Here is a 12,143-nt window from a genome sequence, read left to right as displayed (position 1 = left end):
AGGTTCTTGATGTACTTAGACAAATACCCAGTAGTGTGGGGTTTTTTTCTATTCTTTTTCTTGGTGTATGTGTTGTGTTAGACATAGTGATACAAGTAGGTCAAAAGCTCTTCAAATATTTAACTGCAATTGCAAATTATAAGTGTTTTCTCAGCTCATCTCTTAGACAGCACAGAAGTTCTGGCAAAATGTTTCAAAATTCTTATCAGCAGCTGGACATTTTACCAGTAATGGTCCAGAGGTTATGATGAGCCCATATGAGGAACTTCAGTGGATACATGTTCTGTCATTAACTACTAAAACTGCAATAACAAAACCCAAAACCAACAAAAATCTGTTTTTGTGAATGTGACTAGTTGTTGAGACCTGTTTTCTTTAAAAACACATTTGCTGAAGGAGCAGCTTAAACCTCGTTCCCAGGTTTCTTAATGACCATGAAAATGCATAGGGAGAAACAGAGTCCTACCTATTACTGCCCAAATTTTTGATGGGAGTAAAAGGTGTTATTGTTGTTCATTAAGCACATAAACTCCCTGTACTAAATATATGTCTGGCTGTTGTTTCACAATTGAAACTGATTGTTTCTTGAGTTATTAAAAAATCAAACCACAACTAAGAGTCCCCCAAATCCTTTTTAAAATAAAATGTTTTTAATAGAAACAGAACAGTCAAAATAAGTTGCTACTCATTAATACTCTGAGTATTAATGCAACATCTATCTAAGAAGCTGAAAGTTCGATTACAAATGTTTTCTGAGTTAAATCTGTTGCAGAAATGAGTAAGCTGTCTTGGACATAATTTTGCACTTTCTCATTGGAGACCGTGTTGCGTGTGTTCTTGGTTTCCATCCTTCTTTTCAGTTGAACTGAGGTACTTCTGTGTAGATGAGTCTCTAGACTGTTATTGTGTTGGAGGAAGAGTGTATTTAGTTGTTGCATTTTATTTACAGGGTATAAAGAATACTTGTAAAGACTTTGTCTTGTATTTAGTCAAAAAGGAGGCATGTGCTAATTTCATGTGTCACTTATAATTAGGCTTCTGTAATTTTTTAACCCAATGATCTTTCTATGTCTATTTAATTTTAAGATTTTAACATAATAGATTCATTAAGAAATTCAGAGACATGACTCTGAACAGACCAAGTCTCTTCTTTCCACACAATGAATTAGAGTTGAAATACGTCTGTATTTTTAGATTGTGAGTTGTATGAAGTAGTTTTTGTGAGTCACACTTGTACTTTTGTGATATAGGAAATAGTTTAGTGTGTGCATGGCACTTAGTCTGCTTTATGGAGTTGTTGAAGTACTTCATGAATCTGTGTTCCTCAAATGGACAGTGACAAATCTATTACCACAATATACAGTCAACTCTCTAAGCACTTTTGTTGGCAGATGCATTCCTTGAAAACAAGAACAGGAATTTAATTTCCTTGGAAGAATAGCCCGGAAACTTAAACATTTAATTATTTTAAGAGAACAGGGAGATGGGGTAGTGTTGTGTACCTGTGCTAATGTCTCTGGTCACCGTTCTCAATTTAATATACTAGAATACCCTTGTCTTTATCTCAAATATTAAATAAATTAAGATATTTCTCTTAGAAAGTAATTCCATTGAGAATGTACAAGCACCAGGAAAGTACCATCTCAGCTGTAATGCTATGCTGTCTTTAGGCATTTTTAGGAAGCATTGCATCTGTAGAATTTGGAGAGGAGTGACTTTTTTTTATTGTCAGCATGAACATAGTATAGTGCTTGTCGCTGTCTTGTCACATTTTGGGACAAATAAGTATTCTGTTTTCTATGCTGTCTGCTCTTTCTAAACCACCAGGTTCTCTTTTCCTAACTCTGCTCTTAATTTTATAAATTTAGTAACAGTCCAATGTTAACTCTTCTGCTATTCTAATGCTTGTCATGCCCCTTTTAAAGGAGTGGAGAAAACAGTCTTTCCAAAGTTAATTTGTTAAAGAGTGTGTAAATTTTGATGGTATCTTTTACTTTATTTGTAAATATTTCAGTAGTATTAAATTCCTCTGCTGTGGTGTGTGAAATGCACCGTGAACCTGACAAAGTCGTGCTGTGCAAAGTGATCTGCGAAATGCATTGGCAGCACTCAGCATCTGTTTAAATAATAGGCTTGTGGGAAGAATGGGTTAACACCACATAAATGTTTTCAGTTGCTGCACATCTTGGATTTACTGATATTCTGTCAGAATTTTAGGATCTCTGGTTTTCTGATTATTGGAAGTGTGTCAGAGTTTCTGGGATGTCTGTGTCTAGAAAGAGTACAATGGAGTAAAAGGTTACTTTTTCTGAGGAAAAACAAACCTGAAGAGCTTCTGTGTTCTAAAATCTGCTTTAGTGAATTCAAGACCTCTATTATAATAAGTGTGAACTCAAAAACTGCTCCTTAATTTGGTATCTAGATTGTGTCTATTGAAATAATTTTCTGTGGATGTATGCAGAGTACAGAATTCTTGATCTTGTCTTGAAACTGGCTCAGCTATAAGGTGTCCTGGGACTTGTAGGGTTGAGAGATGTTTGAGTACAGCTTGTGGAATTTTCTGCTTCTGTAAAGCATTGCTGAGGTTTTAAGATGTAGAGGAGAGGGGATGTTCCTATGTTTTATGTATAAAAGCATCTGTACCACACACTACTGCATGATTTACACTTTCTGGGGCCAAAGCCACTTGTGCAAATCAGAGTAAAAGCAACAGACCACAATCTCCTAAATTCAAATATGGTTTTGGTGGTCTTACCTGCCCTAATTTTGTGCGTATTTTGCTTGTTGAAGGCATTAAATTTTAAAGGAGCAAGTTGACTTTGGCTGGATTTCCTTTTGCTTAGTTTGCAAAAGGTGGAGGTCGGGGCAGTGGTTGTTCTGCCAGCAGAACTTGCATGTAGCTTACAGCATTGGCTGCAATTCGGTCTGTGTTATTATTAGTGCTGGTAACCAGCCTGATGCCATGTATCCTAATGATATCTTTTGAAGTAATTTTTGATATAAAAATGCAATAGTGTAGGGGGAAAATCCCTTAAAGCTAGGCTTTTCTTTCCTTGTCCCTTCGCATTCCCCTACCGTCAGTTGGACTGATTCCTGTGTTCCCTTTGGGGAATTAAAAAGTAATTTCTAATAGGAATATTGAAGCTGTTTTGAATTCTAATTGCAGATTTTTAATTAGTTTCACAGTTTTGACCATTTCTTTAGCAAACTGTCTGTGTTTTGAGACTCACAGATCTGAGTCCTGATTTCTTGGATTGCCTAAGAAAATGAGAAGCATGTGTGATGGGAATGTGCAGCAGAGTTGCTTTTCTCAGTGTAAAGAAATGATCATTAAGACACTTCCTGCTGCCAAGATGAAGCAATAAAGACTTGATCAGAAAAAAGTTTGGGGAAGCAAATTCTGTCTCTCCCTCTTCTGGATGTCTTGGTGGTAACATATTGCAGTTTCTAAGTGAAAGAGGAGGAAGTTTAGTTGAGGAGTGTGATTGTGGCATTTTCAGTTGTCCCACTGCTTTGTCTAGCAAAGGTGCTGAAGTGTGAGAGTAGACCTCAGTTGGTTTGCTTCAGGTTTGAATGCTTAAGTGGCAGATCTTGGTAATCTCAGATTTTTTCTATCTCTTCTGAAGTTTTAATTTGTCCTTTTAAATACTAATAATTTTTAAAGCTTCATATAGTTTTGAAGAAACCTGTTGTTCCCTCTAGGGCTTGGGTTGGAGCTTTAGGTGTGTACAACATCTCTGCTGTGACTACAGGAGTTTGAAACGCAGGAGATTCAGTCCTTGGCATAGATACTCTTTTTTTAATGTGTGTTTCATTCTACACGTATTAAGTAAGCCTCCAAAGAACATATCCTTGCTATTTCTTATGCAAGGAAAAATTCTTTCAACCTTTACGATGTGGATCACTAGGATGTACTTTATCTGTGATACCTCCTTTGCAAAGCAGTTTGAAAGTGCACCCCCATTCATGATACTCCTCTGCACCTGTGCTTGTCACCTGTCCCTTTTTTGATACAAATTTCTCTGCATTTTTTACTGAGTGCAAATAGTTTGAATTATTTCTTTCTTTTGTCATACAAATATAAGCAGCTTTCATTGTTCTCACTTTCCACTACTATGGTGACTCTAGGTTTGTAAAGCAACCAAGTCTTCTGGTGCTTATGCATTTAAAGTTTGTTGCTTCAGCCATTTGCATAGGGCAGTTTGCAGGTGTTAGTTACTGCAGGTTTGCATGGAAACTTTGCAATACATTTAATTTTTACAAATAAAAGCACCAGCGGTTGTCTTAAAACACTGCAAAAACTTTGCATCCGTTGAACCAAAGCAAATTTTGAAATTGGAAACATGAGTTGCTAGATTAGCAATAATGATACTTATAAATTGCAAATAGACTGTAAGTGATCTCTTAACTTCTAATATCATGCATTTCTACTCTACATAGTTATAGTGAAATGGAGAATACTCATTAATTTTTTTATTTTCAAGTTGCAATCTAAATGAACTGCTTCTGTGTTTTCCAGACTACGTTTTGTAAGATGAAGAACAGAAAGCAATGTATTCAAGATAGTGAGGATCAAACGCATGAAGGCATGGAAGGTAAAGTTTGTGTGTGTGAAAATACTGAAGCATATTATTCAGGTCCAAGCTGTGGAGGTCTGATTTTTTTCATTTGTTCTCTCAATTAGTATGCAGCTTGTTTTGAAAGAAGTTGTGTAAACATAACCTCTATCTCATAACATTTGACTTTGGCCGGTGAGGTCCCCAAATAATTTCCTGTCTCTTCTCTTGTTTTCACTTGTTAACTTCTAGTAGCAAAACAAAAATGTTGATAGCAATTGCTATTCAGAGAAAATTATTAATTCAGAGTAAAATTTCTTGAAGAAGAGTTCATACATTTTTGTATTCTGAAAACACTTTCTAACTCTAACAAAATTGGGAGTATTCTTTATTTAATGTACATCATTAGGTAAATATTTGAAGATATTCAGATTAAGATAATTCTAAGAAAAACTAAAGTAAAGGTAGATCATGTGTATAGAAGATAATGAATATACAATAGGATGGTGTAATTTGTGTCATGGAGGGAGTGCAAATACAGAAGGAGAAAGGAGAGTAATGTCTAAATGACTACATAACCAATAGGAAACACTGATGCCTGCTTTATTGAAATATCCCTGTAATTAACTTCCCTTTGTTTTAATGGCAAATACTAGTACAATAGTCTATGAAATAAGTTGCATAGCTTTTTTCACCTGAAACACAATTTTCTGTAGTTACAAGTAAGTTGAATTCAAGTTTTCAGGTCTAATGCAGCCAAGAAGCTGGCCAGAGAAGCACTTGAAAATGTATCTTCGTACTTCTTTCTTATTCAAATCTAGAAGGACTTTGTTTCAAAAACTGTCAAAACTTCTAAGTGTCAGTGTTAATAATACCAGGTGAAGAAAACGAGGAAAGCTGTTCCTGTTCTACTTTGTTGTATGATGGCAACACGTGCCCCATCTGTCTGAACTGCCTTCTAGAACAAGAGATTGGGTTTCCTGAGAGCTGCAGTCATATCTTCTGCATGACTTGTATTCTTAAATGGGCTGAGGTAAGACTGAGCACCAAGGTGTGTGTTTATTTTTCAGTGAAATCTATTACATCTAATACCTACAGCTGTTTTTAAAGAAAGTTACAGATTTTGGCTTCTCACGGAAGTGTTCAATGACCAATTTGTAAATAGATTTTGGAAAACTTTCTTCTTAATGTGATAAAGTATTTTGTGTTTTCTTTCACTAGACAATCTTACTCTAGTAACTTAATGGTTGCTAGAGATTAGGGATAAGTAAACAGATTGGTGTTGGAAGATCAGACAGTATTACGTACATGCTATAATATTGCATTTTTATTAGCTTAATCTTACTTTGTGATAGCCCTTAGGCTGTTTGTCATAGTGTCAGCTCAGGGCTGGTACCAATATGTATTCATGTTAGTCTACAAAATGAGTGATACAACCTTCGTTTTCTAACTGTAAAGAGAATTCAGCTAAGAGCTTTACTGCTGGTCTGAGAAAAAATTCATTTTAATGATGGCTGTTGTTTGTTTTATGTCGATAACTTTGTAGATAGTTCTGGAACCTTAAAGTAAAATGACTTGTTGAACAAATCCTTGGCGACCTTGTCCTATTTAGCCCCTTTTCCCTCACCTATGTCATGCAATCATTGCATTAAGTCTGTGTCTATACCTTTCCTGTAACTTTCAATTATCAGTATAAACCACCAAATTAATATTGCTTTGTACTGGGATGAGTGGGGGTTGCTGCCTTTTGTCCCGCTTCTGTGTACTTGAATTAGTTTCTCATTTTAGTGAGACCACTGTTTGATTTCTTTGCATTATCATTCTTTTGAAGTAAACGATGATTTTGGTTGCAGTATTCCCTTTAGAAGGTTGTTATCACTTGTAGGTATGTATATATGCAATATGCTTATTCTTGCCATATTTTTAACTTAATTTTTGTGCTTTTTATTACTGAAGGCCAATGGTAACACAATTTTCTGAAGAATTTGTATCAAATTCAGAGCATTAAAGAAAGTTTATTACATGAAAGTTGGTTTAGATTTACAAACCAGATAATAAATAAAGTTTCCTGTTGCCAGATTTTCTGGTTTGCATTTGATTCATTGGAGCAATTTTATTTGTAAGGAAGAGGAAATTCTCACCTGCAATTTTACCCTGAGTGACTTAGCTGGTTGCTATAATGACAGCTGAAAACCATTAAAGTGACATTCACAGGGAAGCAGTACAGTATATTTATTGGCTTGCTGCTGGATTAGAGTTTGTTCACATTGTCTAACAGATGCTTTTAAGCCCAATGAGGAAGAGAAATTTTCTTGTTCTAAAGGGGCAGATGAATGATATGACATTTTTCTTGTCACGTCAATTTTATTTTTTGTGGTCTGAAGTGCTGTTCAAATAGAATAAAAGCAACTTCTCTTAAGAGTTGACAGGTAAAGTAGATGCAATTCCATAAAAAAAGATGTTTGGGGTGTTTCTAAAGCTACATAAGGCTGCTGCTGCTGCTTTTCATTAGTGACATCAGATAGGTAAAACCAGCCAGACTTCCTTTCCTGGAAAGGCCTGTTGAGTTGATGGAACTCCACTGCCTAATCTAGTAGTTTTAATTAAAAGTAAAGTGGCAAAAGAAGTGTTGAAAAGTGGGTGATGGTTCAGAGGCTTCAGCTGTGAGAAGCAGACGTTTTATAGATTGGAATGATAGAAACATATTATAAGCATGTCAGCATTTAAAACATGCTGATGCCATGTGCTTTTTGCCTGTTACTAATATTTAGTAACTGAATGTGTTCTTTTTTGAAAAGTGTTGCATAAGGGTTAGCTTTCTTTGGTTCTTGGTTGATCATAACCATAATTTAAGTCATTCTGAGTAATGAAGATGTAAAAAAGATATAAAAATTAGCTGCTGTTAAAAAAATATACTGCCTAATTCTGGCTAAAGATTGAGTATTTTTTTGGAGTATTAACAAATTGTTTTTAGAAATGGTGTTTACCTCTTTAAGTGCTGGAGAAAAACAAAATTGAGGATAAAATTATTGAATGAAATCTTAAAAAAAAAGAAGACTAGATTAATATTCACATTATTTGACTTGTTCTTTTGTGTATCTTCAGTTGTGTTCCATACACTTAGAGGCTTTGTCAGCAGTCTATCTTCAAGCTGGATATTTCCTTTGTTTTTCTGTGTTGCATCTGGACTTCAAACTATAACAGGAGAAACGACTTCTTTAAACTGTTGTTTTCAAATTGTATGTAATCATTGCTCTCCTTAGAGTTTATGGCTAACTGTGTAGACTCCAATCAAAACCAAGGTAGTTTAGGCAGAGGGTGAGAGTTTTAGTGTTCTTCTTCCTCTTCAATCTATAGGCAATTTTCAACATTGCAGCTTCAGTCAAGTGTCATGTACCAGCAGGTCTTCTGTCTGAGAGCAGCAGCCATAACACTTTGAACATCTTGCTTTTTAAGAAGTGAGAGAGAGAATATAGATTTTAAAAAAGCACTTAAAAGCAATATATAAAAATTGCCTTTAATCCAAAGGCTAAAGAGGGCTAGGAAACTTGCCATGGAACAGGTCTAATACATTAGATCCTGTTGGCTAAATCTGAACATTTAGTTTCAGAATTAAGTAGCTTTACAGTTGAGTCAGTGCTGTATTTTCTTTCCCTTTGAATAAAGGTGTCTTAACTCCTAAAAGAAAATTAAGGGGCAGACCAAGAATCCCCACAAGGGTTAATCTTCAGAGTAACCTTCTAATATGTCCCTTGAATTGTTCTGCTCTCTTTGGCTGTATTAATTGTGGCATTTGAGAGCATTGCTATGCACAAAATTCTGTTGCTTATGCTGTTAAACTCTTCTGTACTATTATATTGTCAACTTGTATGCCTTTGGCCACACTAATCAGTGCTCTCCCAGTCATTGCTGGGCAGCACTGGGCTGGCAGACTGCTGGGGGCTGTTTTCAGCAGGCACATGAAGATTAACATAAATGTCTGTCATCCTGTGCCAGCTGTCAACCACTTCTGTAAACCAACATGGTGTAATTTACTAATGAAGACTTTCAAGCTTGAGGCTTTGTATTTCAGTGAGTCTGTGCTGGAAGATCATAAAAAGTAAAAGGTGCTAAATCTGGAGCTGAGGTTACTGGACATACCCTTCAGTGGGAATGTTGGAAGGACAGTGTAAATGAAGGGTTGCTTTCAGTATAAAGAACGTCTATGTGATAACATTATTCTGGCCACATTAAAAAAAAAAGGGGCAAGGTGTAGCCAACAACAAAAATCCCCTGTCCAGAGTTTTCGAGCACCATCAGTGATGTTGTGTTACACCAAAGGAAGCAATTACGTTAGTGTGTTTCTGTTGTCTGTAATACTATTAGTATATTAAAACTAGTTGGGTAAAAATGAATTTTTAAACCTTTTTTTCTGATAAACTTGTGTTTTGTATTTTCATTGGTAAGCACATGTTTTAGTTTATAATAATTGGTTCTGAAAGCATTTAAGTAAAACTGATTCAAAGAAAAAGTTAACTAGGTTTCTGTGGCAAACATGCACAAAGTTAACACCACCTCAGCTAAGAAACTGCTTTAGCAGCAGTAGTATCTTGCCTGTATGCATTAGAGAAAAATCTCTACCTTTTTTTTCTATTCTATTCAAAGAAAACAATCTTGGCAACAATATTTACTTCACTGTAGGCTTTTAAACTTCCTTTCTGTTCTTCAGAGTACTAGTAAATGTATCAGAGATTTCTATCTCTGTCCTTCTATTAATTCCTCTTATGAGCCATCATGAGAGAAGAGTGTTAAAAGATTCAGTGTGTTGTCTGCATTATGACAATGTTTGTGTAACAGACATTGATTTCAGTGACCCTCACCTACCAAGGTTATTTATCTCATAAACAAGATAATGGTCCTGGTTTCCCTCATTAATTTTTCCTCATCTGGAGAATTTGAAAGTGGAGTATGTATAGTCATAAATTCTCCAAAGCATTGGGGGCACATTCATGTAGGGCCCTGTACAGGATCTGTGGCTGACTAAATAAAACTAAGCAGTTGGCACGAAGAGCTGTCTTGCATTATGTTTCTAGTGGATGTTTTTAGGTGTTTTTGTTCGTAGCTTTTGATGTTCAGTTCTTAGAGTAGTCGTTGCCTTTGTGCTCATTCAAGGTTTGGATCATTGAGTATGTGGAGTATGCTACTGCGCATGTATATTGTTCTGAGGGTAAGGAGAGTTACCTGTATGATAACTGGGATTCTTAATGTGTATTCTTTCTGATTTGGATTCCTTTCTAAAAGATATAGGAACAAATCAGCTTATGTGGCAACGATCTCTGCAGTGATCTGCAGTACAGAGCACTGTGGGCAAGATGAAGATGACGCTAATGAACCAAACATAGATTGTGTTCAAAGAAACACAACCTAAAACCCCAAAAATAATAGTGGGAAAAACCTTATTGTTCAAGTGTACCCAAAGTGATCTATACATAGACAGTTCATCTGATAACTGATGTTCAGAAAAACTGTATTAATCAAATTGTTTCAGAAAGTGTAGATTTTAGATACCTTTTTGCAAATTACATGTTTGCTTTGTAGTATACAGTTGTTCTTGGCTATTTCTCTGCTTAAGCAGAGGGGTTGGGCAAGATGACCTTAAGAGATCTCTTCCATCATCAACCACTTTGTGATTTTGCAAGTACATTCATGTAGCAACTTATGAATGTTAATGCTGTTTAAGTGAAGTGCAAAAGTCTGAGTGGTTTTTGTTTTACTCCGGTTGTTCCAATAATGTCTATACAATGGAACTTAATTTGTCAACACTTTATGGCAATTCTGTATTGGAATTTAAGAGCTAGCCTACTGTGTCATGTAGGTAGAGAGAAGAGAGCTGTTTAGATTTGTAACTAAGTAGTCTGCTGATTCAATGTTAAAACTCTAATTTCTCTTCTTTTGCACTCTGTATTGTTACTATCCATCAGTGATTTTTTCCCCCCCAAAAATACTCTTGTCAGAAATAGTGCTTTCCTAAAGCATAACTATAAAACCTTTAAATGTACTTGCTTTTTAAAAGTAGACTGAAAAAAAAAAAGTAATCGTAAGTTTTTATATGCTTCTAGAAAACAGTGCATTTTCTGATGTCTGCCTACTTTCATCAAAATGTGGAGAGGGTTTTTCTCACTACATGTGGTGTAATGGTCTCCCTGTTCACTGAAGCTGGAGGTGGAATTGTGGGCTTTTTACTGCACTGTTATTACAAGATGAAGTAAAATATATGGACACTACTTTAACTCAGGTTTAAGCCTGAATTTAATTATGAGAATCTGGTATTATTTGTGTTTAATGGGTTATCTAAGAGTGTAGGATCATGTTTCTTTTTGCATCATCTTTTCAATACAAAATTTGGAGAACAGACTTTATTATGAGCTACTTGAAGAAAAAAAAAATTGGGGGAGGGCTTTACTGCAGCAACTTGAATTCTGTACTTGCATCTTGTTACTACTTGTTATGAAATCTCATAACATGGAACTTGATGAGATGTGGATATCTGTCAAAGTTATTTTATCAGCCAGATATGTTTTGGGGTTAGCTTGCACCTATTTATATAGCTTTCTGAAAATTCCTAGCTGGAATATAGTAACTGCTTCAGCCTTTTGCCTACCTCACTTTGTTCAAAAGCTGTTTGAAGTGATGCAGTTAAAGTAGGGGACAATTGCTCCTTGAGTTTAGAGATCAGAATTTTGTGTCACTCTAGCAGTTACAGGAATATAGAAATTAAGTTATGCCTGTGGAGCTAAAGTAAGATTTTTCTAGAGAGTCATAAAAACCAAATAAAATACAATAAATTTTCTTTTTTTTGAAATTTGAAAACCAAACATATTGCTCCTGAATAACTTTTCAGGGCTTGCAGATTTTTGTGAATGCTTACGTATTTTATGAAGTGAATTCTTCAGATATCACAGGATGAATGAAAGAATGAATCACTGTGGAGTTATCAGATTTAACATGAAAACTCTCAATAGTTTCACGTGGTAAATAAAACAATCAAAGACATTTTAAAGTGTGCTGAGCTACTAGTCTGTGTTTTTCCAAGGAAAGAACTGTTGGGAAGCAAAGCAGGTCACTAATACCAGAAGTGAGGTTCTAATGTTATTGATGATTATAATAAATACTGCATGTTCTGATTTTTAAAGCTATGCTAAAGGAAGATATTGTATGAATCTGTGGTTCTTCTAAGGTTGTGACATATTTCACATACCTCCTCCCTTGTGTACAATAAAAGTGGTAGCTGCTCCTCAGACTTGTTCCATCTCGGCATCTTCTTTCTTGTTTTAAATGTTTTTCAACAAAAAGTACGGTGTATGTTCACTATTACTTACAAGGCTCCCTGAACAGAAACCTCAGAAGTGTGGGATTACTAACCTGCCTTTGATGAAAGAGGACTCAACACCTTTGCTACTGAACCATGTTCTCAAAAAAGATGAGAGATGAGTTAAAGGCCATCACTCCTCATAATTGCTTCTTGTAGTGAATGTTGACTTTTTTTTTACTTTTTTTAACTTTAGTCCTTTGCGTAACACAAAAAACTTGTCTTGCTGTTGGGAAAGG

The 12,143-nt window shown here is 35.4% G+C and overlaps 1 protein-coding gene across 4 annotated transcripts in view; it reads left to right on the top strand.

The window, feature by feature from the left end:
- SCAF11 (SR-related CTD associated factor 11) overlaps positions 1-12,143 on the top strand; it is a 49,617-nt gene that overhangs the window by 11,273 nt on the left and 26,201 nt on the right. For all 4 annotated transcript variants that reach the window (XM_039571208.1, XM_010413612.4, XM_019279812.3 and 1 more), the window contains 2 exons: positions 4,520-4,595; positions 5,435-5,589. In XM_039571208.1, the coding sequence (XP_039427142.1) occupies positions 4,535-4,595; positions 5,435-5,589 (216 nt within the window). In that variant the 5' untranslated portion in view covers positions 4,520-4,534. Of the gene's footprint in view, positions 1-4,519; positions 4,596-5,434; positions 5,590-12,143 lie in introns of those variants that run through there.

Source organism: Corvus cornix, chromosome 1A (genome assembly GCF_000738735.6).
Source record: "Corvus cornix cornix isolate S_Up_H32 chromosome 1A, ASM73873v5, whole genome shotgun sequence".
NCBI lineage: Eukaryota > Metazoa > Chordata > Aves > Passeriformes > Corvidae > Corvus > Corvus cornix.
Note: the sequence above shows the minus strand (reverse complement) of the source record. Positions and strands in the feature narration are given on the sequence as shown.